A 19,404-nucleotide genomic window follows, 5' to 3' on the forward strand; every position below is an offset into this window, starting at 1 on the left:
CTGGGGGGTCCCAGGTGGGTTTTGCAGGTCACTGAGAGGGTTTAGGGGGTCTTGGTAGGGGGAATTAGGTCTCTGAGGGGATTTGTGGGGCCCTTGAGGAGGTTTGGAAGGGTCCAGAGGTGGATTTCTGAGGGGATTTCAGGGGTTTTGAGGGGACTTTATAGGGTCTCCATGTCGGTGGACCGACCCCAGGGAAAGGGGATCCCAATTCCCCCCCTGAGCCCCAGAGACCCCCAAAGCTCAGCACACAGAGACCCCACAGGGAGGGGGGCCCGGGGGTCCCCTAAAGCCCAACAGTGGGGTTCAGGGGGTCCCCCAGCCCCCGGAGGAGGGGTCCTGTGCACGCACCCCAAAGTGCAGGGGGGGAGATGTACCACATTCGGGTAAGGGGATCCCAGTGCCCCCAGTATATTCCAGTGACCTCCCAGTGACCCTCAGTACAGCCCAGTAACCCCCTCAGTAACCCCCTCAGTGACCAGCCAGTGTGTCCCAGTGACCTCCTACTGCCCCCCAGTATGGCCCAGTGATCCTGCAGTGAGCACCCAGTAACCCCAGTATGGCCCAGTAACCTGCCAGTGTTCCCCCGTGTGTCCTGGTAATCCCTCAATAACCCCACAGTCCCTCCCAGTGCCCTCCCAGCATCCCTCAGTAACCCCCCAGTCCCTCCCAGTGCCCCCTGGTTCCCCCCAGTGTGTCCCAGTATCCCCCAGTAATCCCCCAGTGCCCCCCAAAGCCCCCCAGCTGTCCCCAGTGTGTCCCCAGATGCCCTTGGCCTTTCTGTGAGCAGGAGGGGGGGCGTTTTTGGTCAGAGGGTCCAGGGGGGCTCCTGGGGCGAGATGGAGGGTTGGGGACATCAGGGATGGGATTTGAGGACAGTGGGGAGGGGTTTGTGGACAGTGGTATTGGGGATGTCAAGGGGGGAACTGGGGACACCGAAAGGGTCTTGGGGACACGAGGGGGGTCTCAGGACTCACCTGCTCATAGGGAAGCCCCTCCTCTCCCCCTCTAGGCCCCATTAACCCCCCCCAAATGTCCCTCAACTCCCCTTTGTTTCCTTTAATCCCCTTTCCCCTGCATACTTTTGAACCCCCAATGCCCCCAAAACCCTTTTAACTCCCCCAAATTCACCCAAAGCCCCCTAAAACCTCCCAAATCCCCATCCAACCCCCCCACAGATCCAGCCAAATCTCCCCCAGCCCCCCCTCAAATCCCTTCCAACCCCCCTCGGAAGAGAGATCACCCGGCACCCTGGGACAGGAACACAGTGGGCTGTACTGGGGGCACTGGGCTGTACTGGGAGCACACTGGGGGGGGCTCAGGTGTCCCATGACAACGTGGCCCAGCTCCAGGAGAGATCTGGGGAGCAGTGAGGAGGTACTGGTCTGTCCTGGTCTGTCCTGGTCTGTACTGGTCTGTCCTGGTCTGTCCTGGTTTGTACCCCCAATCCCCAAAGCCCCTCCCCAGGTCCCCCAGGACCCTCCGGGACCCCAAAGCCCCCCAGACTTCCCCCAGGCCCCTGAGTTGGTCCTGCTGCCCCTTGAGCATCTGCAGCTGCTGCAGAACCAGGCATTTCATCAGCAAATGTGCAGGTGACCCCAAGCTGGGGGTGTGTTGATGTGCTGGAAGGCAGGAGGGCTCTGCAGAGGGACCTGGCCCAGCTGGATCCATGGGCTGATTGCAAGGGGATGAGGTTCCAGCAGGCCAAGGGCCGGGTCCTGCCCTTTGGGCACAAGAAGCCCCGTCAGCCCCCCGGGCTGGGGCCAGAGTGTCTGGAGAGCAGGCAGGCAGAAAGGGAGCTGGGAGTGTGGATGGACAGGAAGCTGAAGAGGAGGCAGAGTGTGGCCAGGTGGCCAAGAGGGCCAATGGCTGGTGTCCTGTGTGAGGAAGAGTGTGTCAGCAGGAGCAGGAAAGTGATTGTTGGGCTGGAGTGAGCGCTGGTGAGGCCACCCCTGGAGTGCTGTGTCCAGCTCTGGGCCCCTGAGTTGAGGAAGGCCCTGGAGGGGCTGGAGCAGGTGCAGAGAAGAGCAGCGAGGCTGGGGAAGGGAGTGGAGCCCAAGTGGTGTGAGGAGAGGCTGAGGGAGCTGGGGGTGTTGAGGCTGGAGAAGAGGAGGCTCAGGGGAGACCTGTGTCCATCCCCTGTGTGCCAGGTGAGCTGGGGCTTTGCTGCAGAGCTGCGGGCGCTGATTTGAGCGTCTCCAAGTGCTGAGATGGTGGGCACCCAGGAACACCAACTGTGCCTGGCCACGGAGCCTGCAAGGAGGAGCAGAGACAGCGGTGGCAGTGTGGGGGGCCAGTTTGTCCCTGTGCCTTCCCCTGCAGGCCCTGTCTGTCCCTGCTGGGCCCCTGTCCATCCCCATCAGGTCCCTGCCCGTCCCCCCGGGCTGAGCTCCCCCCAGGAAGTGCCGTGGAGCTGAAGCTGCTGCCATCCCCCCCTGCAGCCGCTGCCCCCGCCAAGGGAGCAGCAAAGGCAGGGCCAGGAGCAGAGGCAGCAGCAGGGGAGCCCTGGGGGGGCCGGGAAGGTCTTGTGTGGGTCAGGAAAGAGGCGCTGGGCACGAGGCCGGGGCTGTGCTGAGCAGGCCCAGCCCTCACATCCCCCCAGCCAACGCCGGCTGCCCGGGGGGCTTGGGAGGGACCCCCAGCCCGTGTGCCCCACACTGAGCTGGCAGAGAGAGAGCCAAGGGACAGGGCCACGGGCAGGGCCCCGGGTGAGGGACAGGCAGGGCCATTGCAGGGCCACGGTGAGGGCACAGCCTGTGGCAGCAGAGCTGCCCAGGGCTGGGGGCAGCCGGGGGTGTTGGTACCAGCCAGTGCTGTGGCCGAGCAGAGCACGAGGCCTCTTGCAGACCCCTGGAGCAGCCTCCCACTTGCCAGCCCTGCCCTGGTGGGGTGACACTGTCCCCTCCCTACAGGACACTCCCCCGAAATCTTTGTGGGGGCCTTTTGTGTCTATTCCTGGTTGCTGATTCCTGCTGGGGACCTGAGAGAACCTCTGCAATCCCGTCCATGGGGCACAATCTCCTCTCCAGAGCTTGACTCCCTGCAGACTGTGCAGGGAAATCTGTGCTGGCAGCCCCAGTATGTCATGATCCCCCGTGTTCCCCCCAGGATATTTGGGATGAGTTCCACCTTCCCGGGCATCCATGGGATGGGGGGCGATTGTTCTCCTGCTGTTGCTGTTGCTGCTCCGCCCCTGTCCCTGCCCTTCCTGCTGCTGTCGGGTGAGCGGAGCGGCCACGATGGGAAAGGGGCGAGAGAAGCGAAAAGAGCGGGTGGGACCCCCAAAGGGAGCGTGAGGGGCGGTGGGTCACCCCCAAAGGGAGCTGGGGGGAGCTGGACTTTGGGGGGCGGGTGTGAAAGGGGTGGGAGAGGGGGGCTACGGGGAGGGAGAGGGGGATAATCTTCATATTTTGGAGTATTTTTCAGCTGAATTTCCGCTTTGTGCGGTTTGGGGTGATGAGGATCTTCTTACTATTTCTGAGGGATTTTTTTGCCTGTATCTGGGTGGTTTGTGCTTTTCTGGGCTGAATCTTGGTGTTTTGGAGGTTTTTATGGGCACAGGATGCCCGGTGAGTTCTAGAGATGGACTTGGGCAGGAGGAACCCCCAAGCCAACGCGCTCAGCCCTTGTTTTCCCCCCATCAGGATTTGTCCTTCCCAAAGCTTGGGCGGATGGAGGAGGAGGCTGGGAGGAAGAGGAAGATGCCTTGGTCCCCCCAGGCAGGTGAGGAGGAAGTCAGTGTCCCTTTGGGCGGGTGTTGTGCTGGCTCTGTCAGCCGAGCATGGCCCCGGCTGCAGGACAACCCCGCTGGTGCCGCCGTCCTGCCGGGGCCGGAGTTGGGGGGATGTCCTTGGCCTTCCCTTTGTGGGACCGGAGGCAAATCCGTTCTGCGCTGGTCCTTCTTGCGGTCCTAGCCTCCAGGCCCTATTGTGAGGACGGTAGAGGGGACGACCGAGGACAAATCCCCCCGTGAGCCCCTGGTGGGAGAGGCCGTTTTGAAGGGCTCCCCGGCGCAGGAAGGCAGCGGGGAGGAAAAGGGCCGGAGATCCCCCCGCAGGAGGGGCTCCAAAGCCATCCCAGGGTGCTCTGAGGAGGAAAGAGCCAGCCTGTGCCGGGAAGGCGGCTGGAGCTTGAGGCAGAGCTCCAACCTGGTGGTCCCTGAGCAACCTCTAAGCAGGGAGAAACCCTTCAGGTGCTTGGAATGTGGGAAGAGCTTCAACCGTAGCTCTGCCCTGCTCCAACACCAGCACATCCACACTGGGGAACGTCCTTACACGTGTGGGGAATGTGGGAAGAGCTTTAACCGTAGCTCCAATCTCTGCACCCATCGTCACATCCACACTGGAGAACGGCCCTACAAGTGCTTGAAATGTGGGAAGAGGTTTCGGACCAGCTCCAATCTCCTCCTGCATGAGCAGACGCACACGGATGAGAGGCCCTTCCGCTGCATGGACTGCGGGAAGGGATTCAAGCGGAACTCCAACCTCGTCAGGCACAAGCACATCCACACTGGAGAACAACCTGGGAAAGCGGTGGGAGAGGAGGGGTAGGGGGAGGAGGGAGAGTGGGAGTGGATGTGCATTGGGGGTGCCTTGTTGTCTCCATGACTTGATCCTTGGAAAGTGGTGGAGGGTGGAGAGAGGGGGAAGCTGTGAGAGCCTGGAGAGGGGGGAGCTCGGGCCCCCTGTGCTGAGCCAGGAGTTGGGGCCTTGCTGTTGGTGCCAAATTGCCCCTGGTCAGGCTGAACCCAGAGCCCGCCCACGTGTCAGGGCCCGATCCGCTCCCTGCTCTCGTTGCCCTGGGGAAGCCTCTGGTGTCCCCTGGCCTGTGGGGCTGTTTGGTTGCCTTGGGCACAGGTGGCCCTTGTGTGGGTCCCCCCCATGGTGGGGGTTGGTGTTTCTGGGTCAGGCCCCGCCGGCTCCATTGTCAGCCCGGTGCCGGCGGGGGGGACACAGCGGGTTTGGGGCCCCCCGGGAGTGCTGGGGGTGGGTGTGGAGCCCGGGAGCTGCCGAGTGTGGAGGGCGGAGCGGGGAGATGGCGGAGCTGGGGGACCCCCGGCAGCCTGGAGGGGGGAGCACGGAGAGGGAGGAGCCCTGGGACCCCCGGGAGCCTGAAACAGGGGGCATGGAGAAGGGGAAGCCTGAACAGTGGGGACCCCTGGGATCCCTGGGACAACAGAGTGGAGAACCTGGAGAGGGGGAATGTCTGGGAACTCGGCATCCCGAAGGCGAGAGTCAGAGGAGAAGGGACCCTTGGAACCCCCAATGCTGCCAGCATCCCTGACTGGGACCCCCAGCATCGCAGAGAGGGAAGCTGTTCCCAACCCCAGAGGCGACAGACCAGAGAGGGGGAACTCCTGGGAGAATTTCTTTGGGTTAACCTTCATATTTTAAAGTATTTTCTGGCTGAATCTCAACTTTTTGCAGTTTGGGTGGGCGAGGGTCTTCTTGCATGTTTTGGGAGGGTTTTTGCCTGAATCTCAGAGGTTTGGGTTTTTCTGGGCTGAATGTTGATGTTTTGGAGGTTTTTATGGTCACAGGATGCCTGGTGAGTTCTAGAGATGGACTTGGGCAGGAGGAACCCCCAAGCCAACGCACTCAGCCCTTGTTTCCCCCCATCAGGATTTGTCCTTCCCAAAGCTTGGTCGGATGGAGGAGGAGGCTGCGAGGAAGAGGAAGATGCCTTGGTCCCCCCAGGCAGGTGAGGAGGAAGTCAGTGTCCCTTTGGGCGGGTGTTGTGCTGGCTCTGTCAGCCGAGCATGGCCCCGGCTGCAGGACAACCCCGCTGGCGCCGCCGTCCTGCCGGGGCCGGAGTTGGGGGGGTGTCCTTGGCCTTCCCTGTGGGCCGGAGGCAAATCCCCTGCCTGTCCTTCTTGCTTCCTGCCCCAGGCCCCGAGGTGAGGACGGAGAGCCCGGAGGACAAATCCCCCCGTGAGACCCTGGTGGGAGAGGCTGTTTTGAAGGGCTCCCCGGCGCAGGAAGGCAGCGGGGAGGAAAAGGGCCGGAGATCCCCCCGCAGGAGGGGCTCCAAAGCCATCCCAGGGTGCTCTGAGGAGGAAAGAGCCAACCTGTGCCGGGAAGGCGGCCGGAGCTTGAGGGGGAGCTCTGACCTGGTGGTCCCTGAGCAGCCTCCCAGCAGGGAGAAGACCTTCAAGTGCTTGGAATGTGGGAAGGGCTTCAGGAAGAGCACCAACCTCCTGTGCCATCAGCATATCCACACTGGGGAACGTCCATACACTTGTGGGGAATGTGGGAAGAGTTTCAGTGACAGCTCCAACCTTAACCGACACCAGCACATCCACACTGGAGAACGGCCATACCCATGTCAGGAATGTGGGAAGAGTTTCAGGGACAGCTCCGACCTGATCCAACACCAGCACATCCACACTGGAGAACGACCCTACACATGTGGGGAATGTGGGAAGAGTTTCAGAGTCAACTCTTACCTGATCAAACACCAGCGCATCCACACTGGAGAACGGCCCTACAAGTGCTTGGAATGTGGGAAGAGGTTTCAGAACAACTCACATGTCATCCAGCACCAGCGGACGCACACGGATGAGAGGCCCTTCCGCTGCACCGACTGCGGGAAGGGCTTCAAGCAGAACTGCAACCTCATCAGGCACCAGCGCATGCACACCGGTGAGAGGCCCTACAAGTGTGGGGAGTGTGGGAAGAGCTTCGCCCAGAGCTCTGCCTTGACCTCACACCAAAGGACCCACCAGTAAGGGAAGCCCCAGTGCCCCGACTGCAGGAAGAGCTTCGGCCGCTGCTTCCACCTTGAATGAAGCCCCTGATGGTGAGGCAACCCCTGGAGTCCAGTGACTGTCAGTCCATCCCTTTTGACCAGAATGGGCCAGTCCCCTTTCCCAGGGGCAGGTTATTCCAACAGAAGCCTTCTGGGAAGGTTTGTGGAGATTCCTGCCTTGGCTGGGGGCCCCCCCTAGGTCGGTTCTGGAGGTTGAGAGCAGAGATCTCCCCACGAGCGTTGCTCTGGGGGAGTTCCATCCATCTCTAATTAAGAATTATTGCTTTTGTGCCACCTTGAGTAGAATTGCTTCAACAATTGCTTTAGTGTAGAGCACTGTCCTATCTTATCCTGTACTCCTGGTAGTTTTAGTGTTTCTATTGTGCAGTAAATAATTCTGATGAAGATCTTTTGTCTGATCATTTGTATCCCTAATTAATTAATTTGTATCAAAAGATCTGACTTGCCATCGTTAAAACCTGGGGAAAAAAGTGATTCAGTCACACCTCTGTAATTCCTCTAAACTGAAGCTGTTGGCATAACCCAAGGCTGAGATTGGATCCAGCAGCCCCCAGCACCCCACAGGAAGTTGGGAGCTCAGGGGGGCCACCTCCCTTTGCCAACCCCCCTGTGCCCAAAGACCCCCACGGTCCCACTAGTTGGACCCACCAGACCATCCCCCTTTTCCACCCTTCTTCTTGTTCCTCCCACTTTTCCAGTGTTGCATCAGTCTACAGCCCCCCCATGATCAATTTGTGGGTCCCAACACCCACTTTTTTCCCCCCTCTCCCACCTCTTCCACATCATCCCCCCACTCCCCAGCCCCCTCATGCTCAGTTTGGGGGTCCCACCCTCCCCTTTCCCCACTCTTCTGACCTCTCCCACCCATTTCCCATCATCCCCCTATCTTCAGTGCCCCTCCCCCTCCACTTTTGGGGGTCTCACTCCCCTCCCACTCAATTTGGGGTGCCACCACCCTTTTATCCTCTCTGAACTCCCTTTTCCCACCATCCCCTTCCTTCCCGTCCTCCACTCACCCAAGAGCTCCTCGTCCACAGCTGGGGGGGCTCCCAGCACCACCAGTGCCCAGAGAAGTCCCCCCAGAGAAGGGGGTGGGTGGGGTCCTGGGTGGGCTCTGAGTGGGTTTGGGGGACCCTGATGGACAGTGGGGAGCTTTGGGGAGGGTCCCAACCCTTTTTGGGGTGAGCTGGGTGCCCATTGAGGGGCAGGTGCCCTCCCAAAGCTCCCCCAGAGCGGGTTGACATGAGGGGATACAGGGGGGTCCCCATTCCGAATCCATCCTGGGGCTGGTTCTGCCCCCCCCAAACTCAGCTCCACTCCTTGGGGTTCCCCCAAGCCCCTCCCCCCAATACCCGGGACTGGGGAGAACTGGGAAGCTTTCCTGGGATCAGGAGTGGCAGCAGGGGAGGGGGGGACACACGACCCCCCCAAAATCCTCACAGGGACAGGAGGGGTCCAGGCTGGGCCCGAGGCCCCGGGGAGGGGCTGCGGCCGCCGGCGGCTCAGGAGCTCTGTGGGGAGAGAAAAGGGGGTGACACCGGGGTGGGGGTCCCCGGGGGGGCACAGACGCTCTGGGGGGACACACGACCCCCTGGGACCCCCCTCACCTTCTGGCGCAGGTAGAAGCCGAGCCCCAGCGCCAGGGAGACGAAGGCCAAGAGGAAGCCCCCGGCCCCTCCTTGGCAGCAATTGCTGAGGCTGATGGAGCCCGGCAGGGCCGGGGCCGCCGGCGGTGTCCGATCCCGGCAGGAAGCGGGGAGGGCCCGGCCGTGTCTGATAGAAATAAATAAAGGCAGATCTCTCTCTTTCTTTTACCCCCTGGGCAGTGACCATCAAGAGCTGTCCCTGCTTCACGGTAGAAGCTCCACACACTTCAACAAAGTCTGTGGAAGAATCTGCTCTAGGAAAGTTGGCCCTGGGCTTTTATGCTTATCCAGTGATGGATGGCCAGTCACATCTTCCCAGGCCAGTAAGCAGCTGATCTGTCAAACTCTGCTTCCAAAAGCAGGATGTGTGTTGGAAGGTTGGGGAACCAGGCTGGCTTTGGCACAATTCAACACTAAACCAACCCCTTGGCACCAGCAGTAACTCCCCACAGAGAGCTTGCAGTGCTTACATTCTCCCATCAGATTCTTTTCCAGGCAGAACATCCTGCTACAAGGGGTCTGTTACTACCCACCCCAGAAAGGGGGGGGTAACCAGGTTCTTATTAATAAATCCCTTGGGGTGGATTAGAGTGAAATGAAACTAAATAATCAGTGTTTGAAAACATATGTATGTAGGGTTTATTTTAGAACAATTTCATTTCAAAGGTAAACAAGTATGTTGCCATTTTGGGTGTTATCATCTATATCTCTCATCTTTAGGAATGTGGCATAAAGAGAACCTTTAGGGAAAATGCATAAGGGAAAGGCAGGATAAGGGTAAGGGAGAGTAAGGGAAAGCAAAGCTGAGAGTGGAAAGATGTCTATAGTCACTGCCCACGGGGTCCAGCGATGGAACTTGGGAGTTGCAGCTTCCATGTCTGTCAGTTGAAGTGGTGGCCTTGATCCGTTGGGGGTGGGGGAGGGTAGCCCCCACACTCCAAGAAGTTATGAGTTATTATATCCATGGATGGTGTCCCGGGCCGTGCCTCGAGCCTCCAAGGTCTGCTGGGCCTGCGCAGAGTTCCCGTGAGGGGCCTGGTAAACACGGCTCTTCTCGCCTTTTCAGGGCTTGACACCTTCAGCAGCACTGGCAGGGGGGATGGGTCCAGCTGCCTCTTCCCAGCCTGCAAAAGTGCCCTGGCAATCCTAGAATGCATAAATCATTGTGGCAGTTTGAGATCCTCAAAAATCCAATTTCCAAGTCCAAACACCCCCCCCAATTTGTTTCAGTGTGAGAGGGTTTTCAGACTAAACACAGCTCAGTATGGGGGGAAAGGAATTATATTACAGTTTATTGCTTACACAAATAAATACTATAATACATTATATACACAATTCTAACTCTCTCTCCTATAGAAAAGCAATATATTTACATTAGATCAAATCCCTCCTTTCCCTTCAATAAAAGTTCTGAAGGGAAGATGAAAAGATCCTTTCCACTTTCAGGGCAGCAGTGTCTCTCCTCTTCAAGGCAGCAGTCGCAGCTGGATTTGTCGTAGCTGGAAAATCTCTCTCTCTCTCCATTACAACACAGGGGGCTTCTCTCACCCCTCGGCCCTTCGGCTCCAGCCCAAGGTCTCTCTCCCATGGACTGCGAAAGCAGGGACAAGGCTCACCTCTCCACAGTCATATCACGGGGTACTGGGCACCCAGGACAGTCCCTTCCGCAGGGGATTCAAGTTCCTCCTGAGTTTAAGGCTTTCAGTTCAGTTTTTGCCCCAAGTGTTCTAGCAGAGCTCCTTTGCTCCGTCTCAAACTGTCAGCATGGCGAAGGGGGGCAGGAAGGCCTCTTCCCCCCTCCACATTCCTCCTGGCTGTCCTGGTCCAGCTCCAGGACATCTCTGAGCTTCTCAGCTTCTCTCTCTCTCTCTCTAGTTGCTGCTGCATTTCAGGACTCCCTTCAAGTGGAAGTCCACCCCCTCCTTCCAAGAGGGGTTTCAAAGGGTTTGGAGAAATAAAGCCAGGCTCACCCCAAACAGTCTCTGCTGAGCCTGGTGCTCTGTCTCTCCGTCGGGCATCTCTGTGTCTCTCAGCTTGGCTCTGTGCCACCTCGCTCCTGCTGACTGTCTTCTTGGCTCTCAGCCACAGCTCTCTGTTCGGTGCTGTCTCTGCCGCCGCTCCTGCTGCCCACTCACAGTGGAGAAAAACTCCCTCGGCTCTTGGCCACAGTACTCGGCCCAGTTTAACACTGTTCTGAGTTTCTACAGCCCCAGCTGGGGGGCTGGGGGGCCTTGGCCCCCAGCGGGGCTCCCTGGCCCCCTCTGTCCTCGTGGTCTCAGACCATGGCTGCTGTTCTTCTTTCAGCTACGTAATCTCTTCTTTTCTGGCCTGTTGTGATATGTTTAATTTTGCAGGGCTGCTGATTGGGTTAACACCAAGAATACCACCTGCTGGGGTTAACCACTTTCCAACTCCAGGGGAAAACCCTTTTTAACCCAGGACAGTCATGAACCATTTCAGTCTCTGACACTCCTCACCTTGGCCAGTCAGTTCCTGGGAACAGCCCTGGCAGCGCAGCCCCCAAGGGCACACGATGTGCTGCTGGGCTGGAGAGGACCCTCCTCAGCCTGGGCAGCAGGGCTGCAGGGGGGGATTCCCTGAACCTCCCCAGATGGGCCCTTCCTGCCCACCAGCTCCTGCTCCAAAGGGCTTCCACGCAGCCTGGGCCACTTGTCCCACTTGGGCACTGGAGCTGCCCCAGGGGATCTCTGGGCAGTGGCCAGCTCTGGGACTGTTCTGGCAAGTCATGGCCTGAAGCCACGAGTGTGGAATTTAGGAAATAGTTGAAATCTCTGCAGAACAGAACTCTTGGTGACTGCTGAAGGCTTCATGAACAGCATTGCCACATCTTTTCTTTTTTTTTTTAAATTCATCAATTTTTTGTAGGCGAACACCAGGACTATGAGACTTGGAAAGAGCAGCTTTAGACACGAACCCGCTGCAGCAGCGACTTCTGGGATCGAGCAAAGCAGAAAAACAACAGCCACTTGTGTTATTTATTGTAGGGGTTGCCCCCCCTGAGCTGTGTATTTTTCCTGACCCACGGGGGTCCCGGGTGTCAGCCATGATGTTACCTGAAAGCTGGGACTGCTCAGGGCTGGAGCGTGGCCCCAGCACAGCCTCTCCCACAGAAGGACAGGGCAGAGGGGCTCTGGGCTGTGGGCAGCGAGGGCCAGCTGGGCTGGGAGGCAGCTCTGGGGCACCTCTGGGGCTGTCAGAGAGGGGCTGTTCCCGGACCCTTTGGGCTTCTGGGGGCTTCTTTGGTCTGATTCTGTAGAAGAGACACAGAACTGAGGCAAGAGCAGCAGGACTACAGCTCCTGGCCCCTCAGATGGACCAATGCGGCCGCTCAGCTGGGCTGTGCCAGAAGACGACAGCTCCTGGCACGCTGAGGATCCCAGCCCTTCCAACTGGATCCCCCTGGGTACCATCCTCTGCCCTTCAACCCTAAGCCCCCCTCAAGACTCCACCAGCCTGGCAGGGCCACTCAGCCACCCCTGGGACAGCTCGGGGTGCCACGCAGGGACCTGGGGTGCAGCAAAGGCCTTGTGAGGGCTCCTGAGCAGCCCGGTGCTGGAAGAGCTGTTGAGTGGGGAAAAGCTCTTGCTGGTCAGTGGGAGAAAGAGAAAAGGTGACAAAAGCCATGGTTTCTGTTAAGCTTGAGCAAACGTTATGCATTTAATGTGACTGAAGGGCTCTGAGGCCAGGCTCTGCAGTGTGGGGACAGGAAAGGGATGTCCTGGGGGCACGCAGGGCTGTCTGAACATGGGACTCCTTGGGATGTCCTGAGGAGACATGAGAGCAAAGTGGGGCCTGGAGACACTCTGAGGGCAGCTGAGTGCCAAGGGCTGAGGCAGGCCTGTGTCCCCAGGGGCACCCTGCCTGTTCCAGCCTGCGTGGTGGCTCCCTGGGACCTGTTGCTGGGGGCAGGTGCCATGTCAACAAGCACTGGGACCTGTTGCTAGTGGCCGGCAGCGTGTCACAGAGGGACCCTTTGTGACACCCACTGCAGCAGGTGTGCTCAGCACGACCGTGGCCCACGGTGGGTCAGTGTCCGTCAGGACGGCGACCGGACAGGAGAGGAGTGCGGTGCTGGCGAGAAGCCCCCGACTGCAGTCCACGTCTTGTCCACGACCCTTGGTGGCCCCGTGGGAACTTGGTGTTTTGCTGAGGCGTTTTGCCGAAGTGTTTTTGCCTGAGGCATTTGGGCCGAGGCCTTTTGGCTGAGGCCTTTTGGCTGCTTGGCCTTTGGGCCGAGGCCTTTGCCTTGGCCTTTTGGCTGAGGCCTTTTGCCTTGGCCTTTTGGCTGAGGCACTTTGCCTTTGCCTTTTGGCCGAGGCACTTTGCCTTGGCCTTTTGGCTGAGACCTTTTGCCTTTTGCTGAGGCCTTTTGCCTGAGGCACTTTGCCTGAGGCGATTTGGCCGCGGCATTTTTCCCGAGGGTGTTCGACTCCACCATTCGGACGCCCTCCGTAGGCAGGCTCCCCTGTGTTCTTTGATTCACAGGATGGAGAGGAGACCCCCCGCCTGCCCCAGGCAAGCCTGGATGGAAGACAGCTCTTCCCAGGAGAGCCGCTCTCCAGGTCTGCAGCTTCCATCCTCCTACGAGGTGACCACCATGCAGCCCCTCAAGCTCGGTGAGTGAGGGGCCCTGTGGGGCTGGGCAGGGCTGGGGCCCACCAGCACACCCTGTAGCACACCAGGATCCCACTTTCCTGGCCAGCTGACAACGGGGGTCCCCAGGGTCAGCCATGATGTTGCCTGAAAGCTGGGACTGCTCAGGGCTGGAGCGTGGCCCCAGCACAGCCTCTCCCAAAGAAGGACAGGGCAGAGGGGCTCTGGGCTGTGGGCAGCGAGGGCCAGCTGGGCTGGCAGGAGGCAGCCCTGCTGTGGGAGCCTGGGCCTTTCCTGCCTGTCTGCCATTGCCTTCCTCAGCCCGGGGCACTGGGGCTTTCCCAGGCATGGCAGCTCCTCTGCCGGGCACCCTCCAGCCAGGAGCTGCAAGGGAAGGCCGTGCCAAGGCAGTGGGCAGAGAGCTGGGTGGAGGCCAGATATCCTCTGCCCCCTCCTCTCGCTGGACCCTCTGCAGCTCTCCCTGCTCTTTCCCCCCTTAGATGCCAGCTGGTTGCCCATCTACAAGGAGGAGCAGGAAGCTGTTGATTCCATCCTGGCCTTTGTCACCAGCCCCAACAAGGTAACTGGGGCCAGCTGGAGGGCGGCTGTGCTGCTGTCTGCTGGCAGGGGCTGTGCTGCCCGGCTGCTGGAGGGGTGCTGGCAGGGCAGGGCTGCTTCTCCTGCAGGGCACTGCACCCCCAGTGCTGCGGTCCCGCTGGCTGTGTCCGCCCACTCACAATCCGTGTTTGTGTCTCTGTCCCCCGGCTGGCAGGAGGAGAGAGACAAGGCCACATTTCTTCAGAGCATCTCCGTGCTGTGCCGAAGCGCCTTGAAGCACGGCCTGACCCAGGGCCTGGATCTGTTCTGTGACATGTACCAGCTGGCAGAGAACATCAAGGTGAGGGCACTCTGGGCAATGTGGCAAAGGGAGCAAAGCCCCCTGGCACAGGCAGCCTGTGCGGACAGCGCTTGGGCGGGTCAGGGACTGGAGGCCCTGGGTGCTGGCAGCTGCCAGCAGGTGCCATCCTGGTTGTGCTCTGCAGGCGCTGCTGGAAGAAGAGCCAAGGGACCACCTGTGCACAGACCTTCGGCATCTTTCCATGCTGGCTCTGGAGAAATTGAGGTACCTGCCCATCCGTCATGGACCCCCTGGCCCAGAGGTCCGATGCCACCCGCACGAGTCGTCGAGGGGCTGCTCCCAGCACCCGTGTGCAACCAGTGTCCTGCCCTCTCCCTGCAGCTTGGTGGACACAGCGCTGGAGGGCAAAGCCAAAAGCCTCCTCCGCGCGTGTTTCTCAAGTGTCTTCTGGCTGCCTGCAGAGAAGGGAATGCCAAAAGCAGACCTTGCCCTCTATATCAAGGTAAGTGCTGGCTAAGCTCCAGAGGCCTCTAGCCCCTCTGACCTTCTCCCTGGCTACCCCATGGTGCCACAGGAGCAGGGATCCCAGGCAGGGCAGGGTCTTTCCCACCCTCATGCCTCTGTCCTTTTCCCATGGGCCTGGCCGCATCCCGTGCCATAGGCTGCTCTGCCCTCTAAGACTGTCTATGTCCATGTCTCTCCAGGGAAGTGTGGGCATCCTCCTCCTCCTCCTGTGGCATAGGGGGTTCAGATGGCTCTCCTGGGGCTGGGAAGAACAGTAGAATGACTGCCATTGCTCTCTGTGTTCCTTGCAGACCCTGAACTCCATGGACAGCATGCTGAGGACAGTGGTGCTCAGCTTTCCTGCCTCTCGAGTCAGCGAGGAGCTGCAGGGCATCTTGGAGGTCTGGCACAAGCCAAAAGGGGGGGAGTCCCAGAGCTGTTCCTCAGCCTGGAGGGGAGGGTTTGCCCACTCCTGGCTGAGTGGTGCCCAGAGCAGTGCTGAACAGGCAGAGTGCCCTGCGGGGAGGGTGCCCACCTCCTGTGGGGAAGCTGGGGCAGGCCCCAGGCTCTTGTGGAGCACAGGGGCTGCAGAGGGTGGCACCTGCCCTCCTGCATGGCCATGAGGTTGGCTCTGGGCCTGTGTGCCTGACCTGGGCAGGAATCCAGGGGCAGACACCCCATTGCAGGCTTTGCTGGAGGCGAGAGGAAGCCTTGAGGGATGGGGCGAGCACGGCCCAGCAGTGGAGCTGTGCTGCTGGTGTTGGAGTCTGCTCCCAGGGCTCACCCGCTGCTTCTCTTGTCCCAGCTGCTGCTGGACTTTACCAGATGCGAGAGAGAGGCTGTGAGGGAGAGGGCCATGGCAAGGATCGATGTGCTGACCCGTGTGCTGTCGACTATTCCACTCTGCAGGTAAGGACCAGGCCCCCTCCAGCCAGGCCATGCCCCCATCCCTGCTGCTCTCCATGCCAGGGCTGCTGCCCACATGGCTGCTCTGAGAGACAGGGACGCAGGGCTCTGCAAAGCCTGGTCTCTCCAGGAATCCAGCCCTGGGCAGACTTTCGAGTGGGGGGCTTTGGCACCACCTTTGTGCCCTCAGCCCTTCTGCTCATGCCTCCCTCATCTAGGCCCATGCCAACGTCGGAAGAGGCACTGCTGGACCTGTCTGCTCTGGGGAGATCCAGCTCCCGCTCCTAGGAAAGCTGCTGGGGCGTCTCATCCTTTTCCGGTTCTCTGAGGAGCAGACAAGCTATGCAGCTTTCCATGCTCTTTTTGCCCTGGCTGAGTTCATCTGTAAGTAAAAAAGGCAGAGCAGTGGTGGGCTTCATCTGCTCTGTCTCCTGATAGATCTGCTTCCTGACCTCCTTTGCCCCTCCCAGCTGCTTCCCAGAGCTTCCCACTTGCCACTTTGCTGCAGAGCCTGAGTGCTCTGCTCAAGGCCAGGATCTGTTTGCTGCTGCTCTCCTTCCTCCCCTTCCTTTCAGGATCTTGCAGCCCACTGGTTTGTGGGCCCCACAGGCAAAGCCCCTCTAGACTTCCCTGTCCCAAAGCCACGTCTTCCCTGGTGGGGAAGAGCAGATCCCCCACCCTGGCTGGTCCCTCCAGTGCCTGTAGCAAGAAGCTGTTCCTGATGCCCTCCTGAAATCCTGGACTGCTCCTTTCCTGCCCCCTTACCAGCAGATGCCAGGGAGGTTTGGTGAGCTTGCTGGCAAAGCTGCTCTGCCTTCCTGACTCTTGTGTGTTTGCCCTGGTGTTTAGTCGAATCCAGGCTAAAGGACAGAGCAGACCAAGTCCACCGGGAAGCCGTGACCACCTCCGTGCTGTGTTCTCTGAGCGCCAGGGACTGTGCCAAGGTACGGAGCTGCGCCCTTGCTGGGACTCCTGTCCGTGGCACCAGCAGGGCACTGGTGTGAGCCAAAGGACCCCGCAGCAGTGGGGCTGGCGTGCCCTCAGCTCCCTGTGGAGAGGGTTCCTGCCGTCCTTGAGCAGGGACAGCACGAGGGCTGCACTCCAGTGGCCCAGCAGCAGCTTCAGCCCCAGCAGGAGCTCCAGTACTCCTGGCCACCAGCAAGTCCCTGGTTCTCGGTGGGGCCAGCAGCCTGTGCCCATGAGCCCTCCTCCCCCAGCAGGAGGACCCTCTCTGTTCATCTTTTGCCATGCAGGGACTGCAGGCACTGCTGCCAGCTTTGCTGTGGGCACTGCTGTCAGCAGTGGTGGGCACGTCCGGCCAGGGCCCCTCGATCTGCTCAGCCAAGCAGCACCATCAGGGCGCTCAGCGCGACACGTCTTCCTTCCTTGCTGCCATAGGCCTTTGGAAAATACCTGCAGTCCCACGAGAGGACGGATGTCATCCTCATGGCCATTGAGGCGTTGGGAGATGCCAGCATCCTCGACCAGCAGGTGCCCAGCAGCCTGCTGGATGTGGCCTTGGAAGACCCGGACGTCTGGCTGACGGACGTAAGTGGCCTGTGGCTGCATTGTCGTGCCCTTCAGCCCTCTTGGGCCTTGTTCCTCCCTGCATCCCTCCCTCCCAAGCACACATGACTTGGGCCCCCCAAGCCACCTCAAGGCAGCAGAGAGGAATGGGAAGGGCAACTGAGCACATGGCTGCACTCCGGGGGCAGTGCCATCCTCACCTGTATCCCCTGCAGGCGCCCAAGATAGTCAGCAGCATCCTTGAGAGCCTGCCATACTGCAGCACACAGGCAGCGTGGGAGAGAGCGGAGTCACTCCTTCGCCTGATGACCAACCTCTACCCCACCACAGTGGTCATCCTCCTGTGCAAGGCGGCTCTTCAAGGAGACAGGTAGTGGCCCTGATGGCCTTGAGGGTGGGCTTGTTCCCTGTGGAGAGAGGGACCCCAAGACTCTCTGGCTGCCAGAGCCAAGGAATGCTGCGGGACAGCCTGCAGAGTCAGACCCTCCACCCCCCCACGCTTTCCAGCCCTGCTTCACAGCAGCCAAAGCTGGCCCAGCCAGCCCAGAGCCAGCACGGTGCTCCAGCCCCACGGGGAACACGCCCTCAGCCCCATCCTGCCTGCGTGGGCAGGGCCCCCGGGGACGCGCGGCCAGGGCTCCAAGGGGTGGGTTCTGGGGGGCTGCTCCAGGCCACAGCACTGTGGCTGAGGCAGCCCTGCTGACAGTGCTCTGCCTTCTCTGCCTTCCAGCACTGCGCCGGAGCTGTGGGAGCTGATGTCCTCCATGCCAGAGACACTGGCCAAGATCTTGGAGGACTTTGCCAACCTGCTGCACAGACAGTGCTTCCGCTGCTCCGCAGAAGGCCCCCGCACCCAGCCCATGGCTGTGAGTGACCACTAAAGGCCCTGGTCCCCTCCCACCAGCCCTGCAGGCTCTGCCGGCCCCTCACGGCTCTGTTTGCTCCTGCAGTCATCCTCCAGGAAGGCTGAGTGGGAGGAGTTGGCTGACGAGCCCGACGTCGAGAGCCACCAGGGATGTCCAAATGTGAGGACGGCCGGGCTGCTGCTGGAAGGGCTCGTCGGGCTGTCGCAGAGAGCCGAGATGGTGAGCAGGGCGGTGTCAGGGGCAGCCCTGTCGGCAAACGGGGGCTGGGGCTGTGTGGAAAGCAGTGGCTTGGCCTGACCTGGGACTCAGAACGTGGGGTGACTGCTCCAAACGCCCTCCCTGCCATGGTGGGCCTGGGGTGGCTGCCTGTGGAGCTTTCCAGGCACGGCCCTCTTCACCCAATGGACATTCTCTTCTCTCTACAGGCCAGAAACATTGAACTCTTCCTGCCGGGCATGATGAAGATCCTGCAAGTTGGCAGCGAAGACGCCCAGGTGAAGATCCTGCTGGCCTTGCGAAACGTTCTGCGTCAGCTGAAGAAGAGCAAGGCCAGCTTCATCGCTGTGCAGCTTGTGGGGAGGCTCCTGCCCCTCTTTGACTCGGTAAGGCTGATGTGGAGCCTGAGCCCCTCAGATGGGCACTGGGCAATGACAGCTGCCCTGCAGCCCAGCCCTGCGAGCAGCTCTTGGAGCCAGCTCCACTCCCCTGGGCTCTCCTGGGATGGCTTCTGGGCCGTGCAGCCCAGTGCTGCTTCTTCTGGGATGTGAGGCTGGAGCCGCTGCCCTCCCCACAGCCATGATCACGGCCCTCTGCACTGTGGGCAGGGAGCTGCTGTTTGCAAAGCTCCCTTTTCCTGCTTCCTGCCAGGAGTGCAGCGAGCTGCGAGAGCTGTCCATCCGCATGCTCGCAGAGCTGCTGCAGTTGGTGGTCGGCAGGGATGAGAAGAGGATGAGGAAGGAGGTGTGGCGGGCACTGGTGCCTCTCCTCTTCCGCATGAGCGACCAGGTCCCCAGCGTGGCCAAGGTACAGGTTTGAAGGCTGAGCCCTGACACACAGAGGGCTGGGCGGACACCCCCAGGGCTCCTGGGCATCGGGGCATTTGGGCTAGGGCATGTCCCAGCTTCCTAAAGGCAGGATCCCCCAGGAACAAAGCCAAGAGGCCTCCTTGCCCAGGCCCCCGGGCCATCCCTGAGCTCATGCTGTCCTGCAGGCCTCCAGGGAAGCCCTTCTTGCTGCCGCCGAGCTGCTGAAGTGGAAGACGCTCAAGCACCTGCTGCAGAGAGAGCGGCTGTGGGAGCTTGGAGCGTGCTTGGTAAGGACAAGCTGTGCAGCCCGGACTGGGGGAGGGCTGCCCCCATCCCATGTCTGGGCTGGGGGCTCTGCAGCTGGGCAGAGCCTGGAGCTGCATCCCTGTTGCTGCCCTCAAGAACAGAGCCCCAGGGGCTCTTCTGCAGGTCCCTGTCCCCTCCCTGTAGCCAGCAGGAGGGGAGGCCTCTCCATCCCAGGGGGTGCTGGCGGGAGGCACTGCTCCAGCCAACTGCCCCAGTGACAGCCCTGGAGAGACATGCCTTGTTCTCTCTGCAGCTGCAGAAGAACAGGAGCAGGGCTGAAGACTTCATCCACCAGAGCCTGCCCTACCTGCAGGACCCTCAGGCCAACGTGCGCCTGGCGGCCGTCAGGTTCATCGGTGAGTGCCAGCCCCTGCAGTGCCTCTGGG

General features: G+C 60.5%; 3 protein-coding genes across 3 annotated transcripts; all 3 read left to right on the forward strand.

Annotated features, from left to right (window-relative positions):
- Positions 1-3,911: 3,911 nt before the first annotated feature.
- Positions 3,912-4,547, forward strand: LOC120322474 (zinc finger protein 134-like; the record flags this gene model as incomplete). Its single annotated transcript, XM_039390593.1, has 2 exons — positions 3,912-3,966; positions 4,052-4,547. Coding segments are annotated over 2 exons (551 nt in total), but the record flags the coding sequence as incomplete, so codon positions are not given.
- Positions 4,548-6,100: 1,553 nt separating this feature from the next.
- LOC114000277 (gastrula zinc finger protein XlCGF49.1-like) lies at positions 6,101-6,724 on the forward strand (the record flags this gene model as incomplete). The annotated part of the gene is made up of 1 exon (XM_039390601.1): positions 6,101-6,724. A coding segment is annotated over one exon (624 nt), but the record flags the coding sequence as incomplete, so codon positions are not given.
- A 6,233-nt stretch (positions 6,725-12,957) lies between these two features.
- On the forward strand, positions 12,958-19,393 carry LOC120325136 (the record flags this gene model as incomplete). The annotated part of the gene is made up of 17 exons (XM_039390607.1): positions 12,958-13,048; positions 13,526-13,605; positions 13,798-13,923; positions 14,069-14,148; positions 14,266-14,386; positions 14,700-14,789; positions 15,214-15,297; positions 15,513-15,678; positions 16,144-16,238; positions 16,693-16,842; positions 17,037-17,191; positions 17,552-17,687; positions 17,772-17,906; positions 18,113-18,289; positions 18,555-18,710; positions 18,898-18,999; positions 19,272-19,393. Coding segments are annotated over exons 1-17 (2,066 nt in total), but the record flags the coding sequence as incomplete, so codon positions are not given.
- Between the last annotated feature and the right edge of the window lie 11 nt (positions 19,394-19,404).

This window comes from Pipra filicauda, unplaced genomic scaffold, assembly GCF_003945595.2.
Source record: "Pipra filicauda isolate LSUMZ 115617 unplaced genomic scaffold, ASM394559v2 scaffold1289_size19406_pilon, whole genome shotgun sequence".
Lineage (NCBI taxonomy): Eukaryota > Metazoa > Chordata > Aves > Passeriformes > Pipridae > Pipra > Pipra filicauda.